General features: G+C 45.1%; 1 protein-coding gene across 1 annotated transcript; it reads right to left on the bottom strand.

Moving 5' to 3' along the window:
• Positions 1-1,249: 1,249 nt before the first annotated feature.
• BCL2L10 (BCL2 like 10) lies at positions 1,250-21,499 on the bottom strand. Its single transcript, XM_070762081.1, has 2 exons — positions 20,920-21,499; positions 1,250-2,509 (listed from the first exon to the last, which is right to left on the bottom strand). Exons 1-2 carry the CDS (start codon positions 21,352-21,354, stop codon positions 2,378-2,380), a joined length of 567 nt encoding a protein of 188 aa, XP_070618182.1. The 5' UTR covers positions 21,355-21,499; the 3' UTR covers positions 1,250-2,377.
• Positions 21,500-21,928: the final 429 nt, after the last annotated feature.

Genomic DNA, 21,928 nt, shown 5'->3' with positions numbered 1-21,928 from the left:
GCGAGGGGCGGCATACAAATCCAATAAATAATAATAATAATAATAATAATAATAATTATTATTATTATTATTATTATTATTATTATTATTTTGTGATTTTTTTAAGCGATTTTTTTTTACTGTTTTGAAGTACAGTGGTACCTCTACCAACGAACGCCTCTACTTACGAACTTTTCTAGATCAGAAACGGGTGTTCAAGATTTTTTTTGCCTCTTCTCAAGAACCATTTTCCACTTACAAACTCGAGCCTCCGAAACTGTAACCGGAAAAGGCGGGGAGAAGCCTCCGTGGGGCCTCTCTGGGAATCTCCTGGGAGGAAACAGGGCCTCCACCCTTTCCTATGGGAAAAATTGCTTTTTTTAAACAAACCTTTCTACTTAAGAACCTGGTCAATGAACGAATTAAGTTTGTAAGTATACTGACCTTTATTCCTTCTCCCAAAGCACAGCTGATCAACTCCTCAGCTGTGCTTCGGGCTGATTTTAACTATGGAGCATGTGCGAATGTAAAATTGCATGAGGGGATGTGCATGGGTGTGAGTGAAAACGTTGCGATGTCAGCCGGTGGCGATGATTAAATGGAACCCAGCCCTAATCACAATGCACCGCAACCACACGATTGTACGGCTTTCCTTGGATAAAAAAGATTCCCAAACTATCCTTGTGAGACAGGAAGTACGTTGTAACAAAGCCGCCCCGAGTCTTCGGAGAGGGGTGGCATACAAATCTAATAAATTATTATTATTATTATTATTATTATTATTATTATTATTATTATTATTATAAAGCATGCGAAACATTTGCAGGAAATTTTTCTTGCATTTGTAAAGATGGCACCCAGCCTCCTGCTTGCTGGAACATGGAAGCAATAGCTTTCCATGTAAATGTGATTCCAGTAAACGTGATGTATGGCTGGGATTGAATTGGTTGATTGATTTTAATATACTGGGTTTTTAGCTTTGTAGTTTTTAACTAATTAGATTTCTTTTGTATGCACTGTTTTATATTGTATCCTGTGAGTTGCCCCGAGTCTTCGGAGAGGGGTGGCGTACAAATCTAATAAATAAAAAAATAAATAAACTCATCACCCCTCGAGCAAAGAAAAAAGCATTAAAAATAAACAAAATCACAAGAACAGCTTTTTCCTGAAGGCATGTTTGTACTACTTGCGTTTTTGTGTGTGTGTATGTGAGAGAGAGAGAGAGAGAAAGAGAGAGATTAATTCCATATAAAGCCTGATCATGAACTTGTTTAAAATAAAAATATTCAGTCGTTTATTCACATATTAAAACTGTACAAGCTAAAGGAAAGGACACCGGACATGTCTCAAAGACTCATTTTGTACAATACACAATATATCAATTACCAAAACTAGAACTGTTAAACAAGTTATAAGACAAGAATACAGCGAAGAAAGCAACTGGAGAGCTTTTCTTTAAAAAAAACAAAAAACAAAAAAAAACGGGACTTTAACAAAAATAGATGTTAACCAGCTACCAGTATTATACAATGATAAATACTTCAAAAATATATTAAGTTATATGGAGTTTCTGGATTTTCTCAGGAAATCCACAGGAATCCCAGCCTTCAATGGACTTCCAAATATACCAATTTTTAAAAAGGGTTTTTCTCTCCTTCTTCTTTTAATAGTTAAAGAACTTTTAGTTTAAGAACTGGTTCTGCAGCTTCGACTGTTTTGGTATCAACATTCTCGACATAGACTTGTAGTGTAACTTTAAGAGTTATGTCATCATAACAAAAACACGTAAGCTATAATGCTTTGTGCAACATGGAACTTTGCAAAGTTTATGTTATTGAGTGGCCTTGGGTATGGTTTGCATTGCGCCCCAAGAAGACTTAAGCTCTTTATTCTTATTAATACTGGCTCACATTTTCACAAGGCAACAATCCCTCCTGCCCCCCTCCCCTCCCCTCCATACACACGCACACAAAGAAGGCAAACACATCTTGCACTTGATTCTCATTACAATCCCACCATGAACAAGTAGCAATTAACACCCAGCACGCTCAACTGGTAATGCCAAGATCCCCAAAATGTGCCCAGTTCTTAGGGATGAGCGCAAAAAAATAAAAAGGCATTCACCCACCATTGGTTGTGTCGGGGGGGGTCGGGTAGGGAGGGGGAAAGGTGATGTGCTCGGCTAATTTTTTTTTTTGCCCCAACTCTAGTTAAAAATATAGATTTTTATATATAGGCTTCTATCTTCGACAGTCGTAGAAATATAGAATGGACATTCGTCTGGGACGGTTTTTAAGAAAGGAGCGCGCCCACTCGATCCCCTGTCCCTGCGGTCATCAAGTCCGTTGATGTCTCTCTCTGTGTGTGTATGAGTGTGTGTAGGTGTGTTTGTGTGTTCTTATCGGACCACCAAGAGAAAAGCCAATCCTGCTAAGCCGAATCCTGCCGCCGCCATGATTGCATTGCTGATGGTGCTGTTCTGGTCAGCTGCATCCGAGCCGTGTTTATTGAAGAAGTGGTAGAAGCCATCCTAGAAGAGAAGAAGACAACAAACAAAATAAGAGCTGGGGGTGGCGCAGCAGGTAGAGTGCTGTATTGCAGGCCACTGAAGCTGACTGGAGATCTGTAGGTCAGCGGTTCAAATCTCATCACCGGCTCAAAGTTGACTCAGCCTTCCATCCTTCTGTTCTGCCGGCGTGTCTCAACCGCCCGTAATTATAGGGTAATTAGTCCAGGAAGACACACACCACACGATAAAAGGAAAACCCAAAAGTTTTTATAAACAGAAAAACAGAAACAGCTCCCTTTTTAAATGTCAAAGGGATTTTCTGGTACACACAAGGCACAGGTGAAATGCAATCCAATTGCTCACCCAATAACTGGGAAATTGAGTCCAATTCTAAAGTCCAGAGAGTCCACACACACAATCCTGAACAGCACAAAAACCATGATATTGACGAAACAATGAATCCGATAAACTGCCATGAGGCTAAAACACCAAGCTGCACTTTTATCTGTAGCACTAATTACAGCAGCCCCACCCAATCACAGGTGGCCTCATTTTCTCTTGTAATAATCCTTCAGTTGTTGTCTCCTATGCATCACTCTACACATGCGTGGATGTGTCATTAATTCTTGTCCAGAATCCAGGGATGATACAGATGATTGATCTCCTCCTGGGCTGCCTGCCAAACTCCCCTCTTCCCTGTCACTCACGCTTCCTTGGTCAGAGGAGACAGATTCTACTGGAAGCAAAACAGGCTTGCGGCATGTGGATGTCTCCCCCACATCCACCTCCACATTGCTTGGGGCAGGAGCTGGGCCAGAGCTAACCACAACACCTTCCAAGGTGGGTAAAATGAGGACCTGGACTGTGGGGGCAATAGGCTGGCTCTGTTAAAAGGTGCTATTGCTAACATGTTGTAAGCCGCCCTGAGTCTAAGAAGGGCGGCATAAAAATTGAATGAATGAATGAATGGATGGATGGATGGATGGATGGATGGAGGGATGAATAAATAAATAAATAAATAATGAACAACAACATGAGACAGGTTCGTCTTTTCTTTCTTTTTTTCCTGTGTATAATTTTTTAATTTTTCTCCACCGTAAAATTTCTGATTTCTGACAGCCTCAAAATGAGTGAACAGTGCAGTCAGGCGGTAGGGAAAGCGATTTGAATGCTTGGCTGCATAGCTAGAGGTATAACAAGCAGGAAGAGGGAGATTGTGATCCTGCTGCATAGAGCACTGGTGAAACCCCATTTGGAATACTGTGTCCAGTTCTGGAGACCTCACCTCCAAAAAGATATGGATAAAATTGAACGGGTCCAAAGACGGGCTACAAAAATGGCGGAAGGTCTTAAGCATAAAACTTATCAGGAAAGACTTCATGGACTCAATCCGTATAGTTTGAAGGACAGAAGGGAAAGGGGGGACATGATCGAAACATTTAAATAGGTTAAAGGGTTAAATAAGGTTCAGGAAGGAAGTGTTTTTAATAGGAAAATGAACACAAGAACAAGGGGACACAATCTGAGCTGAATTGGGGGAAAGATCAGAAGCAATGTGAGAAAATATTATTTCACTGACAGAGTAGGAGATGCTTGGAACAAACTTCCAGCAGGCATGGTTGGTCAATCCCCAGTCACTGAATTTAAACCTGCCTGGGATAAACATATATCCATCCTAAGATAAAATACAGGAAGTAGCATAAGGGCAGAATAGATGGACCATGAGGTCTTTTTCTGCAGTCAATCTTCTATGTTTCTATATTTCTATGTTTCTAACTTCCCATTGAGACAAAATCATGTCTGTCTTCAAGCACCTGATGTATTTGCAAGATCAATCTTCTATGTTTCTAAAATAAAACGTTATAATAATACAAACGCTACGACAATGCTGAACATGAAACATACGAGCAGGAACACCCCTTAAAAGTAGCTGAATATCAAGAAACATTTTTTGTTGTTAATCTTTGGCCAAGAAAACAGGGAAGGATTGATGGCTCTACCCAGGGGAGGAGCCTTCTCTGTGGCGGCCCCGACCCTCTGGGACCAACTCCCCCCAGAGATTAGAATAGCCCCCACCCTTCTTGCCTTTCGTAAGCTTCTTAAAACCCACCTCTGTCGTCAGGCATGGGGGAACTGGGATATTCTTTCCCCCTAGGCTTCTACAATTTATGTATGGTACGTTTGTATGTATGATTGGTTTTAAAATAAGGGTTTTTAGCTACTTTAGTATTGGATTGTCGCATGCTGTTTTTACCACTGTTGTTAGCCGCCCCGAGTCTACGGAGAGGGGCGGCATACAAATCCAATAAAATGAAATGAATTCAATTACAGGAAAAATACACACACACACACAAATGAAGTATCACGCTATTGTGCTCACATTAAGAACGCGGCCGCCCAAAGCCTACTCAGGAAGACGGCATCCCATTCACACAAAACCGAGCATCATTGGGGTGTGTGTGTGTGTGTGTGTACTTGAGCCTGTTTGGTTGCCAGAAACGAACCAGCAGCTGCCGGTGGGGGGGCTGGGGGGCGCCTCTTTATTCAGAATAATCAAGAATGACAAGGGATATGACTCCAGATGGCCATGTTTGAACTCCTATCTGACAGATGTCTATGCAAATGGGTCCTACCCTTAATATCTTTGCGGAACTCTTACCACTTTAATTTGGGCAAATAGGGGGGGGGGAGAGAAGGCTGGGGGTCAGCTAATGCCTTCTGCCAGCCGGGGAGCCGCGCGGGGATCATTAGCATTCAGGTGGGCAGCTTCCCGGCGGCGTTGCCAGCTCGACCTCCTTTTTTGAGCCGGAGAGCCAAAAAAAATGGTGAGAGTTGGCATTCAGAACCACTGGGGCAAAGGTGCTCGAGGGATTCCGGAAGTAAAAAAAATTAAAAATAGGCAATGCCCCAAATCAAGAAGATCGGAAAATGAAATAGGTATTCTTTCTTTCGACTCTTCTCTCTCTCTCTCTCTCTCTCTCTCTCTCTCTCTCTCTCTTTTTTTTTTTTTAAAAGGATGGGGGTCCCAAGCCCCACCTTGCTATTACGTTGCTGTCACTTCGGTTTCTGCTAAAATGGAAGTGTTAATGGGTGAGTGGTTAAAACAGTAGAGAGGGCTACATGAGCAGTGTGGTCGGGCAGTAGGAAAAGCAAGTATTTATTTATTTATTTATTTATTTATTTATTTATTTATTTGTTTGTTTGTTTGTTAGTTATTTAGATTTGTATGCCGCCCCTCTCCGCGAACTCGGGGCGGCTCACGACAAGGCATAACAAATCGTAACAAATCCAAATAAATTTAAATATTTAAAAAGTTTAAAAAGAACCCCAATATACTAACAAGCACACACACAAACATACCATACATAAATTGTACATGCCCGGGGGAGATGTTTCAGTTCCCCCATGCCTGACGGCAAAGGTGGGTTTTAAGAGGTTTACGGAAGGCAGGGAGAGTAGGGGCAGTTCTAATCTCCGGGGGGAGTTGGTTCCAGAGAGTCGGGGCCGCCACAGAGAAGGCTCTTCCCCTGGGGCCCGCCAACCGACATTGTTTAGTTGACGGGACCCGGAGAAGGCCCACTCTGTGGGACCTAATCGGTCGCTGGGATTCGTGCTTGGCTGCATAGCTAGAGGTATAACAAGCAGGAAGAGGGAGATTGTGATCCCCTTATATAGAGCGCTGGTGAGACCACATTTGGAATACTGCGTTCAGTACTGGAGACCTCACCTACAAAAAGATATTGACAAAATTGAACGGGTCCAAAGACGGGCTACAAGAATGGTGGAAGGTCTTAAGCATAAAACGTATCAGGAAAGACTTCATGGACTCAATCTGTATAGTCTGGAGGACAGAAGGAAAAGGGGGGGACATGATCGAAACATGTAAATATGTTAAAGGGTTAAATAAGGTCCAGGAGGGAAGTGTTTTTAATAGGAAAGTGAACACAAGAACAAGGGGACACAATCTGAAGTTAGTTGGGGGAAAGATCAAAAGCAACGTGAGAAAATATTATTTCACTGAAAGAGTAGTAGATCCTTGGAACAAACTTCCAGCACACGTGGTTGGTAAATCCACAGCAACTGAATTTAAACATGCCTGGGATAAACATAGATCCATTGTAAGATAAAATACAGGAAATAGTATAAGGGCAGACTAGATGGACCACGAGGTCTTTTTCTGCCGTCAGTCTTCTATGTTTCTACGTATTGCACAGGATAAGAGGTGATGTTAACTAATAGTGAAACAAACTGATAACTGTAGAGGAAATACAGTTAAAATTACTTGTGTGTGTGTGTTTATGTGTACACACAAACACCCAAGTTAAACTGTATTTCCTCTATAGTTTATATATACAGTTGTACCTCTATGAACGAACTTAATTCGTTCCGTGACCAGGTTCTTAAGTAGAAAAGTTTGTAAGAAGAAGCAATTTTTCCCATAGGGATCAATGTAAAAGCAAATAATGTGTGTGATTGGGGAAACCACAGGGAGGGTGGAGGCCCTGTTTCCTCCCAGGAGATTCCTAGAGAGGCCCAATGGAGGCTTCTCCCTGCCTTTTCCGGCCCTGTTTCCTCCCAGGACATTTCTAGACAGGCCCTACGGAGGCTTTTCCCTGCCTTTTCCATCCCTGTTTCCTCCCAGGAGATTCCTAGACACCCTGGAGAAGTTAAATCTCTGAAAATCAAGATCACGTGAAGTGTTAATATCACTTAAACATATGAAGAACGATTGTAGAAACTGGGCATGGCTAGTTTAATGAAAAGAAGGATCAAGGGAGACATGATAGCAGTCTTCTAATATCTCAGGAGTTGCCACAAAGAAGGAGTCAAGCTATTCTCCAAAGCACCTGAAGGTAGAACAAGAAGCAATGGGTGGAAACTAAACAAGGAGAGAAGCAACTTAGAACCAAGGAGAAATTTCCTGACAATTAGAACAATTACTCAGTGGAACCACTTGCCACAAGAAGTTCTGAATGCTCCAACACTGGAAGTTTTTAAGATGTTGGATAATCCTTTGAAGTGGTGTAGGGTTTCCTGCCTAAGCAGGGGGTTGGACTAGAAGACCTCCAAGGTCCCTTCCAACTCTGTTATTCTACTCTAGTCTAAGTAATTCATTACGGATTTCCTTGCAGTAAAGCTTTTAAGTACACCGCATGTCCCATCCCATGCAGAAGGAATGAGGCGCAGTGGTTAGAGTGCAGTACTGCAGGCTACTTCTGCTGATTACCGGCTGGCCTGCAGTTTGGCAGATCGAATCTCACCAGGCTCAAGGTTGACTCAGCCTTCCATCCTTCCAAGGTCGGTAAAATGAGGACCCTGATTGTTGAGGGCGATATGCTTACTCTTTGTAAACCGCTTAGAGAAGGCTGTTAAAGCACTAGGAAGTGGAATATGCCGCACAAATCCCAGTGACCGATTGGGTCCCACAGAGTTGGCCTTCTCTGAAACAATGTCGTCTGGCGGGACCCAGGGGAAGGGTCTTCTCTGTGGCGGCCCCGACCCTCTGGAATCAACTCACCCCAGAGATCAGGACTGCCCCCACCCTCCTTGCCTTTTGCAAACTCCTTAAAACCCACCTCTGCCGTCAGGCATGGGGAAATTGATTCCCCCAGGCTGTTCCGTTTTATGTATGGTTTGTCTGGTATGTATGATTGTTTTTATATTAAAGGTTTTAAACTGTTTTTAATTATTGGATTTGTACTGTTTATTGTTGTTGTGAGATGCTCCGAGTCTCCGGAGAGGGGCGGCATAGAAATCTAATTAATAATAATAATAATAATAATAATAATAATAATAATAATAAGTAGTAGTAGTAGTAGTCTAAATGCTATTGCTATTCCTTCCTTCCTTTCCTTCCCTTCCCTTCCTTCCTTTCCTTCCTTTCCTTCCTTCCTTTCCTTCCCTTCCTTCCTTCCTTCCTTTCCTTTCCTTCCTTCCTTCCTTCCTTCCTTCCTTCCATCCTTGGTGGGTAAAATGAGGACCCAGATTGTTGGGGCAAGAGCCTGATTCTGTAAACCACTTAGAGAGGGCTGTAAAAGCACTAGGAAGCAGTATATAAGTCTAAGTGCTATTGCTATTCCTTCCTTCCTTCCTTCCTTCCTTCCTTCCTTCCTTCCTTCCTTCCTTCCTTCCTTCCTAAAATGGGGACCCGGATTGTCGGGGGCAAGAGGTTGACTCTGTAAACCACTTAGAGAGGGCTGTAAAAGCACTAGGAAGCAGTATATAAGTCTAAGTGCTATTGCTATTCCTTCCTTCCTTCCTTCCTTCCTAAAATGAGGGCCCAAATTGTTGGGGGCAAGAGCCTGATTTTGTAAACCACTTAGAGAGGGCTGTAAAAGGACTAGGAAGCAGTATATAAGTCTAAGTGCTATTGCTATTCCTTCCCTCCTTACAAGATGGGTAAAATGAGGACCCAGATTGGTGGGGGCGATATGCTGACTCTGTAAACTGCTTAGAGAGGGGTATAAAGCACTGCAAAGCGGTATATGAGTATATAAATGCTATTGCTATGCAGAAGTCACACAAGGCAAATGTCCCAACTTTGAAAATAACACTGGGCTTCTCAGACATCTGTAGCCAGACATGTGATTCACACTTAGTTCACACCCCCGTTCTCGTCCTCAAATTATGTTGGTGTGGTGGTGGGGAAAAATCTTATGACCAGCAGCCTTATGGACTAGCCTCACAAGATGATCTTTGGGCCTATCTTAGAAACATAGAAACATAGAAGTCTGACGGCAGAAAAAGACCTCGTGGTCCATCTAGTCTGCCCTTATACTATTTCCTGTATTTTATCTTAGGATGGATATATGTTTATCTCAGGCATGTTTCAATTCAGTTAGTGTGGATTTATCCACCACGTCTGCTGGAAGTTTGTTCCAAGGATCTACTACTCTTTCAGTGAAATAATATTTTCTCATGTTACTTTTGATCTTTCCCCCAACTAACTTCAGATTGTGTCCCCTTGTTCTTGTGTTCACTTTCCTATTAAAAACACTTCCCTCCTGGACCTTACTTAACCCTTTAACATATTTAAATGTTTCGATCATGTCCCCCCCTTTTCCTTCTGTCCTCCAGATTATACAGATTGAGTCCATGAAGTCTTTCCTGATACGTTTTATGCTTAAGACCTTCCACCATTCTTGTAGCCCGTCTTTGGACCCGTTCAATTTTCTCAATATCTTTTTGCAGGTGAGGTCTCCAGAACTGAATACAGTATTCCAAATGTGGTCTCACCAGCGCTCTATATAGCGGGATCACAATCTCCCTCTTCCTGCTTGTCATACCTCTAGCAATGCAGCCAAGCATCCTACTTGCTTTCCCTACCGCCCGACCACACTGCTCACCCATTTTGAGACTGTCCGAAATCACTACCCCTAAATCCTTCTCTTCTGAAGTTTTTGCTAACACAGAACTGCCAATGCAATACTCAGATTGAGGATTCCTTTTCCCCAAGTGCATTATTTTACATTTGGAAACATTAAACTGCAGTTTCCATCTTTAGGGAACAGTTTCCGATTTCACCTTTCATCGGTTAGAAAAATGCACTTTTGTCCACTTTAAACCTTTGATGCTGCCTCTGGGCACCCGTTAAATGCAGAATAGGATCGCAAAGGTCCAGGGGAGGAAGAGGAGGACGAAGAAGGCACAACCCACTGCCCACGAGAGAAGAAGAGGTGGCTTTGAATGGACTTACTTTCTCTCTCTCTCTCTCTCCTGCCTCTGTTTGAAAACCGAGAACTGAATGAAGGTTTCTATGTATTCTTTCCCTACAGTACTGTGGGAGAAATAGTTGCTTTGAAGTTGATTATTCACATTCCTGGCAAAGGTTTTGTACCCGCGCCCACTCAACAATAGCTGGGGTTGGATTTTGCAGAGCTACAAGAAATCCTACACTGGGGAGTAAACCAGGGAAGAGAACGAGTTGGTAATATACACAGAGGGAAGTTTCTATAACCTTCAGCTGGGCCAGATGCAAAGGGGGGGGAAAAGGAGTTATCCCTTTGTTGCCGCTGACCTATAAGATTAGCCAAGGACAAGTTTTTTCTGCTATTAGTAATAACTTTCTCGTCTGAATTGACCTGCAGGTGCGTTCGATTGCAACCACGCGCCAGTCTGGACAACAGGTTGAGATGGGCCAATCCACATATTCAAATGAAAAAAAAAATTAGAATAAAAAAATAAATAAGCAGTGGAAGTGATGTGCCGGTGTCTGGAGGCTGTTGGGGCCTGGATGGGTGTCAACAGACTCAAGCTCAACCCGGATAAGACGGAGTGGCTGTGGGTTTTGCCTCCCAAGGACAATCCCATCTGTCCGTCCATTACCCTGGGGGGGGGATCATTGACCCCCTCGGAGAGGGTCCGCAACTTGGGCATCCTCCTCGATCCACAGCTCACATTAGAGAACCATCTTTCAGCTGTGGCGAGGGGGGCGTTTGCCCAGATTCGCCTGGTGCACCAGTTGAGGCCCTATCTGGACCGGGACTCATTGCTCACAGTCACTCATGCCCTCATCACCTCGAGGTTCGACTACTGTAATGCTCTCTACATGGGGCTACCTTTGAAAAGTGTTCGGAAACTTCAGATCGTGCAGAATGCAGCTGCGAGAGCAGTCATGGGCTTACCTAGGTATGCCCATGTTTCATAATCACTCCGCAGTCTGCATTGGCTGCCGATCAATTTCCGGTCACAATTCAAAGTGTTGGTTATGACCTTTAAAGCCCTTCATGGCACTGGACCAGAATATCTCCGGGACCGCCTTCTGCCGCACGAATCCCAGCGACCAGTTAGATCCCACAGAGTGGGCCTTCTCCGGGTCCCGTCAACTAAACAATGTCGATTGGCGGGCCCCAGGGGAAGAGCCTTCTCTGTGGCGGCCCCGACTCTCTGGAACCAACTCCCCCCAGAGATTAGGACTGCCCCTACTCTCCCTGCCTTCCGTAAACTCCTTAAAACCCACCTTTGCCGTCAGGCATGGGGGAACTGAAACACCTCCCCCGGGCATGTTCAATTTATACATGGTATGTTTGTGTGTGTGTTTGTTAATAAAATGGGGTTCTTTTTAAATCTTTTTAAATATTTTAAATCTATTTGGATTTGTTATGATTCGCTGTGTCTTGTTGTGAGCCGCCCCGAGTCTGCGGAGAGGGGCGGCATACAAATCTAAAAAATAAATAAATAAATGAATGAATGAATGAATAAATAAATAAATAATACAAGGGCTGTTTTGGTGGCAGCTCGCCAGCAACTGAGTTACTAAATATCTCAAGAGGTTCCTAGCTACATTGCCACAATCTCCTTATCAGAAAAAGGATATAGACTTCACAGGCTGGAAAGGTGCCAAGCACTTAAGAATGCAAAAAATTTCCGATTATATCAGAGACAAAACAAAGGCTTTTGTTGGCCGTAGTCTATTTCAAGTGGGTGGATGGGAAAAGCCTAATTGAAGTTTGCAAGAACCTCCAGGTTTATTTATTTTTATTTTTATTATTTAGATTTGTATGCCGCCTCTCTCCACAGACTCGGGGCGGCTCACAACAAGACACAACACTTCATAACAAATCCAAATAACTTTAAAATATTTTAAAAAAGAACCCCATTTTTCTAACAAACACACACACAAACATACCATGTATAAATTGTACATGCCCGGGGGAGGTGTTTCAGTTCCCCCATGCCTGACGGCAAAGGTGGGTTTTAAGGAGTTTACGGAAGGCAGGGAGAGTAGGGGCAGTTCTAATCTCTGGGGGGAGTTGGTTCCAGAGGGTCGGGGCCGCCACAGAGAAGGCTCTTCCCCTGGGGCCCGCCAACCGACATTGTTTAGTTGACGGGACCCGGAGCAGGCCCACTCTGTGGGACCAAATCGGTTGCTGGGATTCGTGCGGCAGAAGGCGGTCCCTGAGATATCCTGGTCCAGTGCCATGAAGGGCTTTAAAGGTCATAACCAACACTTTGAATTGTGACCGGAAATTGATCGGCAGCCAATGCAGACTGCGGAGTGATGGTGAAACATGGGCATACCTAGGTAAGCCCATGACCGCTCTCGCAGCTGCATTCTGCACGATCTGAAGTTTCCGAACACTTTTCAAAGGTAGCCCCATGTAGAGAGCATTACAGTAGTCGAACCTCAAAGTGATGAGGGCATGAGTGACTGTGAGCAGTGAGTCCCGGTCCAGATAGGGCCGCAACTGGTGCACCAGGAGAACCTGGGCAAACGCCCCCCTCGCCACAGCTGAAAGATGGTTCTCTAATGTGAGCTGTGGATCGAGGAGGACGCCCAAGTTGCGGACCCTCTCCGAGGGGGTCAATGATCCCCCCCCCAGGGTAATGGACGGACAGATGGGATTGTCCTTGGGAGGCAATACCCACAGCCACTCCGTCTTATCCGGGTTGCTGGAATGGCCCTTTTTTGAGGTCCTAAGAGACTTTCTCAAATCAGTGATGCCATTAAATCAGGAACTGGGTTCTAAGCCTGACATTAAGCCACAAACCACCTTGAGGTTTGGGCTGTGAAGCATGTGAATTGAGCCACTGCATTGGCCAGCGATTCTGTATCTTTGCTCAGGCTGAATCGTGGTTTAGAAACATAGAAGACTGACGGCAGAAAAAGACCTCATGGTCCATCTAGTCTGCCCTTATACTATTTCCTGTATTTTATCTTAGGATGGATATATGTTTATCCCAGGCATGTTTAAATTCAGTTCCTGTGGATTTACCAACCACGTCTGCTGGAAGTTTGTTCCAAGGATCTACTACTCTTTCAGTCAAATAATATTTTCTCATGCTTAGTCAACAAACCATGGCTTGGCATGTGAAGCTAACCTATGGAAAGATATTATTAGGCTGGAGGGAACTCAGTGGATAAAGTCAAAACTTGAGTTTTTGCACTGCAGTTTTTGGACCAGATTTAATTGATTGATCAACACAACTGCTGCACGAATCCCAGCGACCAGTTAGGTCCCACAGAGTTGGCCTTCTCCGGGTCCCGTCAACTAAACAATGTCGTTTGGTGGGACCCAGGGGAAGAGCCTTCTCTGTGGCGGCCCCGGCCCTCTGGAACCAACTCCCCCCAGAGATTAGAATTGCCCCACCCTCCTCACCTTTCGTAAGCTTCTTAAAACCCACCTTTGCCGTCAGGCATGAGGGAACTGAGATACTCTTTCCCCCTAGGCCTTTACAATTTATGCATGGTATGTTTGTATGTATGTTTGGTTTTATAATAAGGGTTTTTTAGTTGTTTTAATATTGGATTGTTACATGCTGTTACACTGTTGTTAGCCGCCCCGAGTCTACGGAGAGAGGCGGCATACAAATCCAAATAATAATAATAATAATAATAATAATAATAATAACTACCCAATCTTTGCCACCCATGAGGAATAAAGCAAAATTTTCACTGGGTAAGCCATGAAAAACCTACCAGAATGGCCTGCTATTCTTGTTTTCTTCAGTTTACTATGAATAATGTATTCTAAACCTTACAGATGACATGAAGATACCTCCTTGGTTGAACTTGATAGGCTCTTCTGCAAGGTTCACAGGAAGTTCATGAGAACGTTTGCGACCAGCAGAAACTCAAACCAAGCTCTACTGGATCAGACTGAAGGAACTGGCACTCCCCATGTTGATCAATCACAATGTTCAGACAACCCAGAAGCAGAACTTCTGGTCTGAAACACCAGCCTCCTGTTCCTCATTAGCTGGGGCTCATATATAATCTCTCCTCTGAGCCTGGACATCATGTATAGTTGCAACTAGTAGCCATAGACAGTCTTCTCACCCTTCCCAAACCCTCTAACTCAGCGGTAGGCAAAGTTGGCTCTTCTATGACGTGTGGACTTCAACTCCCAGGATTCCTGAGCTAACATGATTGGCTCAGGAATCCTGGGAGTTGAAGTCCACAAGTCATAAAAGAGCCAACTTTGCCTACCCCTGCTTTAAGTTAATGGCCACTACACCACCGTCCCATATCTCCCCGAGTCTTCGGAGAGAGGCAGCATACAAATCTAATAAATAATAATAATATCTGAAAATGGAAAGCCCACCATTCTACAGAGGTTCCTAAGAGGCCAGTAAGGGGCGTATATAAGTGCACTGATGTGCCTATCGTCCCCTGTCCAATTGTCTTTCCTTATCTCATATATCATATATATTCTCTCCTTATCTATATATGTATGTGTATATATATAAGGGAGACTAGGATGGTCCCATTTTGGCCTTGTTCTGGCCTCATCAGCTAGTCACACCCTTCCTTACTGGGATTCGATCTGGTAGCCTCTGCCTTGTGTATGTATGTATGTATGTATGTATGTATGTATGTATGTATGTATGTATGTGTGTGTATATGTATGTGTATAACATATAAATGTTTTTAGCTGGAATTTTAAAATTAAGGGAGACTAGGATGGTCCCATTTCGGCCTTGTTGTATATCATATATGTGTATATCATATATATTCTCTCCTTATCTCTTATATCATATATATTCTCTCCCTCCCATCTACTTCTCTTCTTTCTTACTTTCTATCATTATATATATTACTTAATGCCTATTCTCTTCCATATGTATTGTATATTGGACAAAGAATAAAATAAATTAAAATAAATAAAATAAATAATGGATTTCCACCAGCTGAAAGGAGAAGCTAAGCAGACATTAGCTAATGGGAGGAGGAGCTCAGTGATGCTAGATGTTGACTTGGAAGTACCCAACTTCTTCTTTCATCTCCAAGGCATGTCCATCATGTGTTTATCTTGGAAACTTTGGGTCAGCTTCAATCAGCCTACTAGTCTATTTCAGAGAACTGTTTCCTACTAAAACAGAAACTGGGGATCCATCTCTTTAGGTCTACTTCTTGGAGAAAAAGTAGGACTATCTATACAGGAGAATATTTGTAGGATTGAAATCATTGAAGTTGTGTTTCCAATATACAACGGTACCTCTACCTACGAATGCCTCTACTTATGAACTTTTCTAAATAAGAACCGGGTGTTCAATATTTTTTTGCCTCTTCTCAAGAACCATTTTCCACTTACAAACCTGAGCCTCTGAAACTGTAACCGGAAAAGGCAGGGAGAAGCCTCTGTGGGACCTCTCTAGGAATCTCCTGGGAGGAAACAGGGCTGGAAAAGGCGGGGAGAAGCCTCCATGGGGCCTCTCTAGGAATCTCCAGGGAGGAAACAGGGCCGGAAAAGGTGGGGAGAAGCCTCTGTGGGGCCTCTCTAGGAATCTCCTGGGAGGAAATAGGGCCGGAAAAGGCAGGGAGAAGCCCCCGTGGGGACTCTCTAGGAATCTCCTGGGAGGAAACAGGGCTGGAAAAGGTGGGGAGAAGCCCCCATGGGGACTCTCTAGGAATCTCCTGGGCAAACAGTGTTGGAAAAGGCGGGGAGAAGCCTCCATGGGGCCTCTCTAGGAATCTCCTGGGAGGAAACGGCAAGAAAAGGTGAGGAGAAGCCTCCGTGGGGCCTCTCTAGGAATCTCCTGGGAGGAAACGGCAAGAAGAGGCGAGGAGAAGCCCTCTGTGGGGCCCCTCTAGGAATCTCCTGGGAGGAAACCGGGCCTCCATCCTCCCTGTGGTTTCCCCAATTGCACGCATTATTTGTTTCTACATTGATTCCTATGGGGAAAAATTGCTTCTTACAAACTTTTCTACTTAAGAACCTGGTCACGGAACGAATTAAGTTCGTAAGTAGAGATACCACTGTATATATTTCTATCAGTACCATTGGAGAAAGAATCCGCTAGACTTCGAGACTCCCAGATGCCATCTAGGTTAGGTTAAAAAAGAAGCCCAACAAACACTTGGAAATTCAACGTACGGGATCTTAAGCTGCGTTTTAGTTCAAGGTGAATTCTTTCCAATGGGGGTCGGTTCTATAGGAGCCTGTCTTTGAGCAAAAAAAAAAAAAAAGCTCTTTGGTTCAATGGTCAGGTCTCGGACAGCTACAATCATGAGAGGCAGAAAACGCATTGCACACCCACAGTTGCCATGGTGCGTGCTACCAAACTCTGGGATTATACCCACCTTCCATTTCAACGACACGCTGGCTCCAATTCACGCATTGTGCTAAAGTCACAAAGTGCCCTTGCGCGGGTTTGGCCATAACAAACGTTGCACGTCCAGCCAGCAGCTTGCAAACCCATAGTTTCATAGAAACATAGAAGATGGATGGCATTTTATCTTAGGGCAGATCTATGTTTATCCCAGGCGTGTTTCCATTCAGTGACTGTGGATTTCCCAACCACGTCTGCTGGAAGTTTGTTCCAAGCATCTACTATTCTTGTTAATGTGCTACCCAAACTCAATTTTGCCCACACCTTTTCTTTTTGCAGACTCGGGGCGGCTTACAGCATATAAAATAAAATGCAAAGACAAATCTAATTAATTTAAACTACATAACCTAAAATCCCAATAGTATATTAAAAAAATCAATTATACAGATTCAGATCTCAACCATACATCACATTTATTGGGCAGGGGGCCAAGACCTAATAGTCCCAAGCCTGGCAACGTTAGTCCTAAAGCAGAGTTTCCCAACCTTGGCAACTTGAAGATATTTGGACTTCAACTCCCAGAATTCCCCAGCCAGCAAATGCTGGCTGGGGAATTCTGGGAGTTAAAGTCCAGGTATCTCCAAGTTGCCAAGGTTGGGAAACACTATTTTAAAGACTCTCGCGGAAGGCGACGAGGGTAGGCACAATGCGAATCTCCGGGGGGAACTGATTCCAGAGGGCTGGGGCCCCCACAGAGAAGGCTCTTCCCCTAGGCCCCGCCAAGTGACATTATCTGGTTGACGGTACCTGGAGAAGGCCAACTCTCTGGGACTAATCTCGCTGAGATTCATAAGGGAGAAGGAGGTCCCACAAGTAATCTGGCCCGATGCCATGTAGGTTGTTGGAGAGCCGGTCGCGAAGGGAGTGCCTGGCTCCGCCCACCGGCCACCATTTGTGTTTTTATCTTCTGGGCATGCCCAGAACGCTTTTGCGTATGCGCAGAAAGGTAAAAGAACCCAAATGGTGGCTTCTGAGCAGGTGGGTGGATCCTCGCGCACCCTTTCGCGGATGGCACTCCGACAAGCAGATTACTTACGGGACCGCCTTCTGCCGCATGAATCCCAGCGTCCGGTTGGGTCCCAGAGTCGGCCTTCTCCAGATCCCATCAACTAGACAATGTCGCTTGGCAGGGCCTAGGGGAAGAGCCTTCTCTGTGGGGGCCCCAGCCTCTGGAATCAGCCCCCCGCCGGAGATTTGTACTGACCCCACCCTCTCGCTTTCCGCAAGAATCTGAAAACCTATTTATGTCGCCAGGCTTGGTCACTAGACCCTAGCCTCTGCCCAATGAATGTGTGGTATGAATATGGAAGAATGATTTTTAATGTTTTAGTCTTTTCAGAATTGGTTATTTTAGATTAGCTATTTATATTAATTGGATTAGATATGTTGTTGTATATTGCTTTTTATTGATGTGTTGTGAGCCGCCCCGAGCCCACAGAGAAGGGCGGCATACAATAATAATAATAATAATAATAATAATAATAATAATAATAATAATAATAATAATAATATTAATATTTGTATGCCGCCGTTCTTTGAAGTCTCAGAAGACAAGTCGAATAGATAGATGGATGGAAGGATGGATGGAGAGAGAGAGAGAGATGGATGGATGGATAGAGAGAGGGAGAGATGGAAGGATGGATGGAGAGAGAGAGATGGAAGGATGGATGGAGAGAGATTTAGATACAGAGAGGGGTGGCAGACAAGTCAGATAGATAGATAGATAGGTAAGTAGGTAGGTAGGTAGGTAGGGAAGGAAGGAAGGAAGGAAGGAAGGAAGGAAGAAAGAAAGAACCAGGAACATTCCACCCCATTCTAATCTCCAGGATCCTAGCGTTGAAGAATACCATCTGGACTAGCATAAAACTAAGCAGATGTCTTATTACCTGGCTGTGAACTAAAATTCACAGGAAGCTCACCTATTCCTCTCGTTAAGTAAATATTTTCCAAACGCCGGACAAAGTGTCAGTTGGTTGGCAAGCAAATCTAAACCTAGAGGAACCTATCCAGGTGGGGCCTCTACCTGGCTAAATCCGAGAAGCATTCCTATTAATCCCAAATTTCAGAGAAAGGTGTTCACGAGGTCCTGTCCTTTCCCCGGATTAAAAAGCAACCAACCAGAGGCTAGGTTCAACACATTCCATTAAGCCAGGTTTTCATAAACTCTGATCTTAAACCAGGGTCTTCAGCAAGACCCGTTAACCGACAGCGCATTATAGACCGAGAGAGCAAGACGGTTGAAGAACCCACAATAGCTGGAATGCACAGATGCAAACGAAATCACATGACTTATACAATACGGCGAGGAGGGGAAGGGGGCGCACGGTGAAGCCACACCAGCGAGTAGCGCAAAATTGTGCAGGGGAGCTTGCTTGGAGAGGGAGGGGGGGCAGAGGGGGTTCCCTTAAGAGATGAAAGGGGGTGGAACCCCCCCCAAAAGGAAAGGAAACCTTAACCTAACGCCGCATTTTAAGAGACATCTGGGTGGGCTTTGGAGGAACGGTTTTAAAAATCGGTTAAAGGTGGAGGGGGGGGTGTTTGCAACCTGAGCAAAGAGATGGGGGGCTTTTTCAGGGCCCCTTCCTTAAAAGCTCCCCCCCCTTTTTTTTTGCAGATTTCCTTGGCACAGGCTGCTTCGGCGGGTGGGTGGGTGGTCTGGGAAGCCCCATCAGTTGCCAGCCTGCCAGGGGAATGGGGGGGGGCACATCCCAGAAAGCAGCCCCCCCCCCAATCGCAGACATCTCCCCCCCATCCAAGCCCCCAGCCTGTAAAAAAAAAGGCAAAGCTGACTTTTGCAAAACGTAATGTATGTGCGCGGCATAAATAATGCGGCTCAGAGCAGAAAAAAAAATAATTGAAAAAAGGCAAGTGGGGGGGCGGGAGAAAAATGGGGGAGAGAGAGAGATTGGAGGGGAGGGAAGGAAGGAAGGCGAGAGACGGAGGGAGGGGAGGCCGGATTCCAAGCAAAGCGCTTTCTAAGACAACTTCTCACGGTTTGGGTCTGCCGTTGCTTCCCTTATATGGGAAAAAAAAATCCCAGCCGTCAGTCAACCCTCCCCTTTCTCCTCTGGCCCCCCCCTCCCGCTTCTTTCCTCTGCAATTCAGGGCTGGGGGGGGGGAGGCGAAGGGAGGGGGGGTCTGGCAAGGAAAGAGTGAGGGGGGGCGTCCGCCAGCTCAGCAAAAAGAGCCGGCAATCCGAGCGGGCATCTTAAAGCCTCTGCGCCAAGGTCAACCCTTGCAAGGGCCACGGGGGGACTCCCGAGGTCCTCCGGCCGGACCCCCCCCCCATGCCTTTTAAATCCCCCTGCACCCCTTCTTTTTGCAGCCTCCAGAAGGACTGCAGAAGCAGGAGGGGGTGGCAGGGATTTTTTTAAAAAATTAATTTTTTAAGAATTTTTTTTTAAAAAAATTTAAGGCATGGGTCCCCACTTGCCAGCAAAAATAAAATAAAATAAAATAAAATAAACCCGGTGCAAGGAAGCCAAAAGCTACCAGAGGTCAGGGCTGGGGGGGGGGGGGAAGCAGGGAGAGCAGGCAAGAGCCGCAGTCTTGGGGAGGTGGGGATTTTTTAATTTTAATTTTTTTGAAAAAGAAAAGCATTGGGGGTCCATCCGGAGGATCTCGAGGGGGTCCCCACTTGCCAGCAAAAAAAAAAAAGCCAAGCTGGGGGCGGGAGGGCTGCAGAAGGAGGAAGGGGCCGCAGGGATTTTTAGTATTTTTTTTTAAAAAAAATTTTTAATTTAAATTATTAATTTTTTTTTTTAAAGGCATCTGGTTCGGCCCGCGGATCTCGAGGGTTCCCCACCACCCAGCAAAATAATAATAATATTAATGATCATGATAATAATGATAGTAATGATAATATTATTAATGATAATGATAGTATTAATGATCATGATCATAATAATATTAATGATAATAATAATGATAATATTAAGGATCATGATAATAATGATGATAATAATAAAAATAAATATTAATATTAATGATCATGATAATGATCATGATCATAATAATAATATATTTTTATTTAGTTATTTAGTTATTTATTAGATTTGTATGCCGCCCCTCTCCATAGACTCTGTAGACTATTAATGATCATGATAATAATAATAATGAGGATGATGAGGATGATAATAAAAATAATAATATTAATAATAATGATGATAATCATAATAATATTAATGATAATGATAATAATAATAATAATGATGATGATAATGATAATAATAATAATAATAATAATAATAATAATAATAATAATAATGATGATGATAATAATAATAAATAAATAAAACCCGGCGGTGCAAGGAAGCCAAAGGCACCAGCGGGAGTTTCTGCAAGAAGAAGCGGGGAGCCCGGCGCCGCTTCCTTCTTACCCAGCCGCCGTGCGCCTCCAGCCAGTCCCGCCGTTCCTCGGCCAGGTAAGCGGCCAGCGCTTCCACCAGGGCGCCGCTCCCGCCGCCATCCGCTGCGCCCCGCTCGGCCAACGCCGCCGCCAGGTTGCCGGCGAACACGACCAGCGCCACCACCCGGCCCCAATTCAGGCCGCCTTCGGCTTCCATCTGCCGGGCCACCCGGGCCAGCAAAGCCGCCGCCGCCGCTTCCTCGTCCTCTTGGCCGGCTGGGGGCAAAGCGGCGGCGTTGCGGAAGAAGAGGCGCTCGCGGCTCTCCAGCTCGTCCGCCACCCGACGGAGCGTCTCGGCCGCCCGGCTCGGAGGAGGAGGAGGCGGCGACGAGGACGCGGCCCCCAGCCGGTGCTGCACGTAGTCGGCCAGCAGCCGCGCCGTCTCTTCGCGCAGCGCGCCCGGCATGGCGAGAGGCAGCGGCGACCAACAAGGCCCAGTACCGGCGCCCGCCGCTGCCTAAAAGAAGCCACCGCCTCCTCCGCTGCCGCCGCCGCCCCACTTTGCCCACGTGTCGCCGGCTTCGGCGGCTCCGCCTTCCCTTCCAACCCTGCGCGGCCGGGAGATGCCTCGACGCCTCCCGCTGGACGAGGGCGGAATTGCAGCGGAGAAGGAAGGGGGGGTGGAAGGAAGGGCCGCCCCCGGAAAAAGGGGGGGCCATGGAGGAGAAGGGGGGCAGCAACCCACGCGCGCCTCTGCAGCCGGGTTGCGCTGCGGGGTTTTTTTCTTCTCTTTTTTTGCAAGCCAGGTTTTTTCTTCCTTGGGGGGGGGGGGGGGTTAAAATGGGTGGGGTGCTTTTTTTTTTCTTTTGCAAGCCAGGTTTTATTTTTCTTCTTCTGGGGGGGGGTCTAATTTAAAATAGGGTGGGTGGTTTTTTTTGCAAGCCAGGTTTTATTTTTAATTATTATTTTAGGCGGATAGTTTGAAATGCGGGTCTTTTTGCAAGCCAGGGTTCTTTTTTTGGGGGGGGGGATAGTTTAAA

The sequence above is a fragment of the Erythrolamprus reginae genome, chromosome 10, assembly GCF_031021105.1.
Source record: "Erythrolamprus reginae isolate rEryReg1 chromosome 10, rEryReg1.hap1, whole genome shotgun sequence".
Classification (NCBI taxonomy): domain Eukaryota; kingdom Metazoa; phylum Chordata; class Lepidosauria; order Squamata; family Dipsadidae; genus Erythrolamprus; species Erythrolamprus reginae.
This window is presented reverse-complemented; position numbering and strand designations above follow the sequence as displayed.